Genomic DNA, 10,129 nt, shown 5'->3' on the forward strand with positions numbered 1-10,129 from the left:
GAGAGAGAGAGAGAGAATATGGAATATATAATTTTAATATCTTTACTCTTTCAAAGGTTACTGCTGAACTATATATCTATAAAAATGTAAATAAATATTTTTATTCATAACATTAAATTAAACATATATAAATGTATATAATATATAAATTATATATGGATAATATGGATTAAAATAATGTTAATTTAATTTATTTAATTTTGTATTTTTAAATAAATAATATTTATTTACTATATAGGTTTATATTATTTTATAGATTTATTTTATTTGTAGTTTTATGGATTATTAATTTATAGCTAGATGTATAAGTATAAATTACATATGCATAAATGTAAAGCTAAATAGCCTATTCAAATGTTAAAGAATTAAAATTGGAAATGGTTTATTCATAGAAAAATGTCAAAAAATAAAATGTAAAATAAAAAGATAACGTTTTTTTTATAATCTTTTGCATTATACACTAAATATAGTTATATCTATCTTAAATGTTCAGTATTTTGGCAATTATTTTATTAGTAAGTCATCGCACTGCATACAGCCCTCAAATGACACTGTTTTGTGAGAACGACTCTATATAATATAATTTTCCAAAAAGTCCGCCTCATAACAGACACGTTATTTCTGTCATGTGTGGAACAGCTTCAGTTTTATGAAAACAGAGTGACCTTTCAGTCATTTGATTATTATCTTGTCTTTGAATGTCCAGCGATCGTCTGAGCTCTGGAGGTTGAGATCACTGAGCTGGATATTTCTCTTTCTTTCATCCTGCCTGATTTGCAGGTGTGATGAGTTCTCCGTCTTCATTGTAATCCAGCATCAGAGCGATGGGATGCTCCTCAGAGGTGTGGGTGTTTGTCAAGCAGGCTTACGGCGGTCCTGACGGATGTGTTGGTTTGCAGGACGAGGTAAGGCTCTCCGGCCCGGTGGAACTCAATAATCCTGCAGTTTTAGGCTGAGGCTTCATCATGATGAGGTCCATCAATCTGAACATCAGGCCTGTAGAGACCCGCGGAGATGCCACTGGATCAAACAGTCCCACTTGCCAATAAAGAGTTGTAAGCCAGGAAACAAACCAGTCAGCCGCCCTGAGATAAATGATCAAACTCTGATTTGAAACGGAAAGTTTAAATAAGTAAATAAAATAAAATACAAATAATAAACAAACAAACAAATCATCTTAAATGATTTAAAATAAATACATTTAAGTAATGAATATAAAATGAAAATAAGTGAATAATTGTAAATAATTACATTTAAATAATAAATAATTAGACAATCTTTAATAATCCTAAGTAAATAATTTTAAATATTAAATATAAATAAATATTCAAACAAAAAAACTTAAATATACAATTTTTATAAATAAACTTAAATAATTGTATGTATACAATTTTAAATAACTGATTAAATACATTTAAATAATTGTAAACATTTAAAATAATACATAAGTAAATAATCTTAAACATTTTTTAAATAATAAATAATTAAACAATCTTTAATAATCCTAAGTATATACGTGATCTGACCCCTAAAAAATTACTATTCTATTTCTGTATCCTAAAGTGTCATGTTGATTCCCTCATATTAAAATATTTCTAAATTATTTTTTTTTTTAATATTCTAATATTTTATTATAAAATATAATAATAATAATAATAATAATAATATATTTGTAATAGAAATAAACAAATACAGAATTTTAAATAAATAAATACATATTTTTTTTATTACTTTACTGTGCTATTTACAAAGCACTAAGTATCACGACTGACACTTAAGACCCTCTACAAAGCAGAAGGCGCAATATGAGCTCTGTTTGCTTCTGCTATTAAGCGTGTTTGTTACGTCATGCGTCAGAAAGCCGAGGCGCTTTGACTCAGCTGAGTGAACGTCTATGGCAGGGCTGCCCAAACTCGGTCCTGGAGGGCCGGTGTCCTGCAGAGTTTAGCTCCAACTTGCCTCAGCACACCTGCCTTCAAGTTTCTAGTATGCCTATAAGAGCTTGATTAGCTGCTTCAGTGTGTTTAATTGGGGTTGGAGCTAAACTCTTCAGGACACCGGCCCTCCAGGACCAAGTTTGGACCACCCCTGGTCTATGGCAAGCCAAAAGGGTCATAAATGTTGACAGCGTCAGCGTCACACTCGGGACACGACGAGCAGAAAGCTCAAGTGCTGTTTGGTTTGGTGAGTGAATATCGCATCTGATGGATCTGATCTCGCTGCACAGATGAACTGTGAGATGTTGACATTTGCTTGGTTCTTTATGTAAATGTTAATCAGTCCTGCTGAACAGTGTTGATCTTATGAGGAGATTCTAGTGCTGGAGTAGCTATTTGGGACAAGTGTTTTAATCCTATTACGCTTGAATGAATAGAAATGAATCATTTTTGAGGCCCTTGATTTGATCCGATTTGAACACGTCAATACAGCATCTACAAATTTGCATATGTTTTATTTTTTTTGTTCATTAGTGGTAGGCTGTAGTGTTAGTTTGATATAATTAAGAGAGTGATGTCTTTGTCATTTTTGTATTTTTTTAAACGTCTATATAGTTTTTAATTATATTAAGTTAGATATTTTCTTATTTTGATTTCAGTTTTAGTTATTTTAGTAGCATACATCAAGATGAACTAAATTAAAATGAGACGTTTCCTTGGTTTCTTACGCTATGCCTGCGTCCTACGTCATCCGCTGGAACGTCACTCTCTCTTTATTTAAGTTGATGCTTAAATAAAGACATATTTTATCGGGAACGTTTATGCTGGGATGTTGTGAGCTTATGGGGTGTTATTGAACTATTTAATGTAAATTTAATACTGAAAAAAAAATCTATTATTTTACAGTAGCCTATGTACAATTTAGTCAAACCAAGATGGTTGCCAGTAATGAAGAGGCACGTGATTTTCTATATGTAAATGCTTATTAACATTTGATCGAACAAAAGCGGTATACAATCTAGAGTACAATGATATTTTAGTCTGTTTTTAACGCTTTTTAAATGTTTATTTACTAAAAGTGAATAAATAGGACCTAAAAGTGAATAGACAGATACTAAACTCCCATTTAATTGTTTTTATTGTGCGTTGAACATATAAAACAGTCACTTATATTGAGTCCGTTAAAAACAGTGCATTGTCAACGGTTTTATTAAGTTACACTGCCATCTAGTAATGTCTGTTGTGTCCAACAGCTAATCTGTGAATTATTGATGGAGATGATGATCAATAACATTATATATTAGCAATCTTCCATCATAAGTGTAAAAAAAGTGTGCATAGAAGTTCTCACAGCAAATATAAGGACAACAGTGGACATTTAACCATATATTTAAGAAAATGACCAACATAGGTCAATTTTAATGATCATAATGCATAAATCATAACATAAACAAAATAAGATGTGGTTCCAGTACATTCAGGTGTTTCCATTCCAGTTTTTACCATCACATTTCTATGCAGATTTTGGATTTTAACACAATATAAATGACATTTAGCCTGCATATAAAAGGATGTACCTGCAATACATGCTGAGAGTGTACAGTATGTCTTTTTTTTTTAAATGGTTAATTACAACAAATGCTATACTGTAAATCTATAAAAGGCATGATTGGCATGCAAAAGCATTATGCCTGCTGCATCAAACACTCCACTAAATCAAACCATGAAATAATGTGCAGCAAAAACAATCATCCTTACAGTATACTTAAGAAGACATTGAGATAGATGATCTTAAGAACATCTGAAAAAAGTTTTTATTTCACTATATATATATATAAAGCTGCAATAGAGCAAGAGGTTAAATTCAATGAAAACCATCCACATTTTCACTTCAGTTTGACTTGTTACTTCTTGAATTGCATATTAAATTTCCATCCATTTGGATTACAGTTTTACCATAAACTAATAAACGAAATGTGATGCATATTTGTCAGTCACACATGAAACATGTAAGAAAAAGGTAGGACTTTTGCACTCCAAAAATCATGGCATAGTTTATAATTAACTATTTGCATCTATTCATTTTATTTCAATAATATTTTCAAAATGAATTTATTCAAATTGCCTAAAATCAGCATAAATCTGTTTCTTGAGAAAACAATTAAAAGTTTTTTGTTTCCAGTTAATAAAGTATGAACATGGTTAAAGGTTGGCTATAGCTGTGGAACAAGCAATATTCCGTTAATTGAATTCAAATGAGATTGAAACTAATTGAATTTATTGATGATTGATGAATATATAAACCTGGTTATTGTGTATTTAAAACACAATAAAATGTAGTTTGTTTATGTTCAAACTAATCCAAATGCAAATTTAATATAATCCACATTTTATACGCAATTCAATTATATAAATCTTAAATTTAGGCCAATTTTTTATTTTATTGTGTTTTCTTCCATGTTTTATAATGGATAATAATGTTGTCGCAGCCCTAATTCAAGTCTTCGGTCATAATGAGTCAAAAGTTTTATAAAAGACATGAATTTACATTGCAGAGTCTGTCATACGTCACTAGCAGACACACAAATCCCATCAATGTCAGCCAGCAGCAATATCACTCAAGATATGAGATGAATGATGTTTGCAAAAAAAAAAAAAAAAGTATCCTCATTAGGCCTAATTATCATTTATCTCCGTGCAGACGTCAAAGAAAATGTCAGAAATTAGGGCTCAGGGCAAAAGCGCTTCTGAAGGTGCCAGAAATGCTCCAGATATGTAATTTGAATTGTTTTTTTTTATCTTTTATCGTGAAGTGAAAAGTGTAGTTGTAAGAAACAAATCCATCATTAAGACGTTTTAACTCACTTCTTGCCAAAGTATGAATCCATAATCCATAATAACACCATTTCATGTTGTCTCTCACATCAAAATCTATCATTATATTTGTTTAGAACTTCCATTTTGGATAGACTTGAATACATTTCAGCAAATTTTAATTTTGGGGTGAACTGTTCTAGATCTACCTAAATGCGTCTATGTTCGCGCGAATCATTCGTGATCCAGCTTCACCTACAGAAGAAGTGAGTGTAAGGTTTTTTAATGAATCTTTGTAAATCGCCTTTCCTAATAATGTGCTAATTAGCAAGTTTCACGATGAATGCGGCTAAAGTAAACAGTCTCTCAGAGAGCGCGGGGTCAGCAGAGCTCATTAACATTTAAAGGAAAATGCTACAAAAACGGCTTGATCTGAAAAGAGCTGTTTTTGACAGGGTAAAAAAGTGTTTTTTACACTACCATTGAGACATTTGAACCAAACTATGTTACAGACTTTTCATTAAGACCCTAAAGAATCATATCAACTTGTGGAAAATGGACATCCGATGACCCCTTTAAAGAAATGTTTTGTGTGTGTCTCATCAGATTATGACGGATCTCATCCACTCCAAAACCCTCACAAAACAAGAGCCACCAGCAGCCAGACAAGCATCACCAGAGGAGCTGAGACGCTTTCCATCTCGGATCCATGGTTCGCTTCACTTTCCATGCCGGTCTCAATTTTAACGTGCACTTGTGTGGGCTCTTCGGGAACAGCAGCGGGCTCCGTCGTCATTCGTGGACGCTCAGGTAAGGCAGACGGATCTTCGGTGTCATCTGCCCCCGGCCCCTCGGATGGATGAAAGAGATCCTCAACCACTGCGAGGAGAGAGAGTTTTGAGAGTGTGTGCAACAAAAATAGTAATAGTTTAGTTTTCTGTGACCATTTTCCACCCTCTTTTATTTCATGTTGACTTTAAATTGATTTGGGTGAATAAAGTCTTCACATTACCGCACATGTTGTCCTCACACACTGGTAGGGTATCTGGACACCTCGAGCATGGCACTCCAGACTCGTATGGCTTTTGTTCCTCAATATTTTCTCTGTAATGAAGGAAAAACGAAGGGTGGATTTGATAGATGGTTTTTATAAATGGATTTACTTTGAAACAACACTCAGAAATTGATAGTAAATGTAATAATATATAATTATATTTTTCATTTTTTAATGAACTAGTTACTGTAAATGGAAAAAAATGGAAAACAAGCAGCTTTGTCATTACAGCAGAAATATCAGAAATAGTTTTTGAAATTGAACACTCTGAATATTAACTAATATATAACTTATCTTTTATATCGCACATTATTTCACCTCTGTCTGCTGTTTGGCTGTTCATATGTTGTATACTATCTGTTATTTACCTTATGTAAAGAGCCTTGGGTATTTGAAAGGCACTATATAAATAACACATTATTATTATTATTATAACGATAAAAACATTGCCAATCAGTATCAATCCTGCTATAACGAGCCCGAGAATTTAAAGTGGCAGACGAGCGCGTGCTTGGAATAAACAGATGATATCATCCGCTGGTGTGGATGCTAATATAGTTATCTTTACAGTTATTGTTCTCGGTGTGAAACAGGTCATGTTATAGAGTGTTTTAGAGCACATTCTAGAACACTAAGGTCATGTTCAGTCTGGATTATTCGAACGCACTTACTGAGGGTAATAATTACACACGAAAAGAGTGGCCTTCTCTAAATCCAAAAGTTTGTCACAGAAATGCGCAGCACAGCCAATTTTATTGCTGTCTGTCCAGACCATCTGGAACAACAACAGAGAAGCGCATCATCATATCTGCATATTCAGACTGAAAACCAATCAAACACACACCGAACAGAAACAGTGTTCACCTGAGTGTAATGGCCACACATTTTATCTTCAGGACAGTTATTGGTTTCCAAGTCATAATCCACGTGCTCTCCAAACCTGTGTGTGTACAAAGAAACGAGTTGCAAATCTGTTAATAGATCATATTTCTGCATATCACAGATCATCAGTATTTATTCTTTTAGTCATTGCTCATTCATTCTTATTTACGTTTAGTTAGGGTATTTGTCGTACCAGTCCATCATTGCTTTGGTTGCATTAAATGGTCCAGTGCCTAAAAAGAGATTTTCACCCATTCTGAATTCCTTTAGTTGAGGGTTGTGATCCCAGATGCATTTTGCCGCATATGCTTCTGCCAGCAGATGCAGTGTCTCATCCCACACCTCAAACGACAGAAACAAGTTTGTTGCTATTTGACTTTAAGGCTTTTTTTTTTTTTTGGACGGCTGAACAATATACAGTATTTTTTCAACTTTTAAAGAAATTGTTTAAGAGATATTTTGTGTAGGTCAGTCATTGTTGAGTGAACCTTGCATCCAAATAAATAAATAAATGATTATTGGACTATGTTTTACAAACAAACAAATAAAAAAAATTCTAATAAATTTATATAAATTCATTTTGAAGTTTACTGACTATTTCTGAGAGATAATTGTTTTAAAGCCAAGTTTTTTTCAGTGTAGAATTATTATTTGACATTATTGTAATTGTTATAATTATGTCAAATTATAATTTGCATAATAGTTTAAATCATTATACATTATAAATTATAGTTTACATCATTATACATTATTTTACATAAAAAAGAGCATTGAAATGTAATGCAAACAAAATGTCATGCTCTCTTTACCATAATGCACAAAAATAAATAAATCAATGAATGGATGGATAAATAAATACATAAATAAATAACAAGCTTTGTTTTCTTTATACGAAACATTTTTGTTTTTCTATTCATTTTTAAATTTGCATTCAAATGCAATGCAAACAAAAAGTAATGTTCTCAGTACCATAATGTAGAAAATAATAAATTTAATACAGTATTTATGAAGTACCGTTTGTTGTACTGCCTTTCATTTATGATGGAATAAACAAACAAACAAACAAAATAAATAAGCAAGCAAGTGAGCAAGCTTTGTTTTCTTTATGCAAAATACATTTTTTCTTCTCATTTTGCAGTGAAATATGACCCACACATGTTGTTTGTGCAATCCACCACATTGTTGTGTAAATGTAAGTGAACAAAATATGTTTCACAAGAGAGCCAGAGGCTTTCCCACTATGAATCTTCCCATAGTTGTGCTCTGAATTTCACCAACAATACAAACATCAGACTGTAAGACAGGATGACCACATGGGGCTTTATTAAAACACTCACACTCAGCACAACGTTCCTGCGGTTTCATGTGACATACACATTCCTCAGCATGTCTCACACACACACACACACACACACACACACGCGCGCGCGCATTGCACAACAGTATCATTGCATCCACACACCCCCACACACACCATCCAAAATCCAGCCACTTCATGGTTTCTGTTCGAAAAGTCCCTCTTAGTCAGATAAAGAACGGTCTCATGCATTATAATACCAGCCTTGTGCTGCTGTGATTCTTGCATTCACATGGTAAAGTTGAGGTCTGTTTCACACAGCAACAATGCTTAAAGGGACAGTTCACCCAAAAAAGAAAACTCTGTCATGTACTCACTCTCAAGTTGCTCTAAACCTGTATGAATGTCTTTCAAGTTTTTTTATTCCATACTATGGAAGTCAATGGCTACCAGCAACTGTTTGGTTACCAACATTCTTCAAAACATCTTCTTTTGTGTTCAGCAGAAGAAAGAAGGCTTGGGACAAATTCAGAGTGATTAAATGATGGTAAAATGTTCCTTTTTGGGTGAACTGTCCCTTTAAAGGAGACTAGATAGTGAGCGATGTATTACATATTTCATATGGCATTAGTTTTCATTTGGTAAACTATAATCATGATTACAGTATTAGACTCTCTTGTGTTTTGAAAGTAATTGTGCCCATGAACATGCATGATGTGCTACTTATTGTTTACAGCAGTAATGAGACCGTGAAGGATGTAACTCCAGTGATTAATGGCAGATGATGAGATGCTCTGACCTCGTAACTCACACGCAACACACAAACATTGAGCTTGAGGCCAAAACCAATGACAAGAACATTAACAGCCCCCACGAGATGGTGTTTTGGGTCGGTGAGATTATTATTATTATTATTTAAAAGAAAATTTATATTTTCATTCAGCAAGGATGCATTCAATTGATCAAAAGTGACAGTAAAGACATTTATAATGTTAGAAAAGATTTCTATTTCAAATAAATGCTGTTCTTTTGGACTTTCTGCTCATCAAAGAATCCTAAAAAAAAAAAATTAAAGTATCACAGTTTCCACAAATATATGAAGGAGCACTGTTATTACATTTTAAATACATTCAAATAGAAATCAGTTATTTTGAATAAAAAAAAAAATTCACAATATTGCAGTTTTTACTGTATTTGTAATAAATAAATAAATGCAGTTTTCGTTAGAATAAGAGACTTCTTACCGACCCCCAAACTTTTGAATGGTACTGTATAAAAAAATCATAGAATTTCTAGATCTAAATGCTTTTTAATCTGTGAGGTTTCACCTTAAAGAAAATTGTTTGAATTTTGAAGAACATCCAGTGCTGTCGATCTCCAAAATAGACACAAAAGCTCAAAGATTCAGCAAGGTTCATTTCATTTTAAGTTCCACAGAAGAAAGAAAATCTTACCGGTTTGGAGTGACATGAGTGTCCTTAAATAATGACAACTTTTGCATTTTTGCATGCATTTTTACGTCTTATTCAGTAGCTCGTGTACCAATCTAGTTTACACCAAAGAACCAAAGCCGAATGTGTTGCGCCAGGTGCATCTCTTACCACTTTCTGCATGAAGGCGGCACTGGGCTGAACCTTAGAGCGAAGCTCGTTGTGCATGTCCACGATAGTTGATTTCTCCTGCTCGGTCAGGTGACCAGCAGCTAAACTCAGAATGACCCAGAGCCAGGTGCTCCGGAGGGCCACGTTCCAGTACATTCTGCCTCTCCTCCCTGAGGAGCCTAAACAAGCCGTCGGTGGTCAGATGAAACCTCTTCTCTGGCTACTCTCAGGTCTGTCACTCGCTGTCCTTAGCGTCTTCAGAGCAAGTAAACGTGTCTCTCTCTGGGCTGTTAGTGTGTGGAAGAGGGAGAGAAAGTTAGTATGGGACCCTCTCAGCACTCCCACCCTTTCAATCCTATATTTAAGCCGCCCATGGTCATATTACACATACGCACATAAACTTACTCACATTACTCGGCTCCCTTACCTCATCAGAAAGCTTCACATGACTCATTTCCAACCATCTGACAAGTCAAGTCCAACAAGGAGCACTGTAAAACTCCAAAGATTTGACTGTTTTAGCCACACAGCATGTCAAAACAGT

The 10,129-nt window shown here is 33.8% G+C and overlaps 1 protein-coding gene across 1 annotated transcript; it reads right to left on the reverse strand.

Annotated features, from left to right (window-relative positions):
• Positions 1 to 5,287: 5,287 nt before the first annotated feature.
• On the reverse strand, positions 5,288 to 9,899 carry LOC107687597 (peptidase inhibitor 16-like). The gene is made up of 6 exons (XM_016484985.1): positions 9,586 to 9,899; positions 6,881 to 7,029; positions 6,670 to 6,745; positions 6,477 to 6,580; positions 5,764 to 5,855; positions 5,288 to 5,630 (listed from the first exon to the last, which is right to left on the reverse strand). Exons 1-6 carry the CDS (start codon positions 9,739 to 9,741, stop codon positions 5,389 to 5,391), a joined length of 819 nt encoding a protein of 272 aa, XP_016340471.1. The 5' UTR covers positions 9,742 to 9,899; the 3' UTR covers positions 5,288 to 5,388.
• Between the last annotated feature and the right edge of the window lie 230 nt (positions 9,900 to 10,129).

Source organism: Sinocyclocheilus anshuiensis, unplaced genomic scaffold (assembly GCF_001515605.1).
Source record: "Sinocyclocheilus anshuiensis isolate Anshui unplaced genomic scaffold, SAMN03320099.WGS_v1.1 scaffold2067, whole genome shotgun sequence".
Taxonomy (NCBI): Eukaryota; Metazoa; Chordata; class Actinopteri; order Cypriniformes; family Cyprinidae; genus Sinocyclocheilus; species Sinocyclocheilus anshuiensis.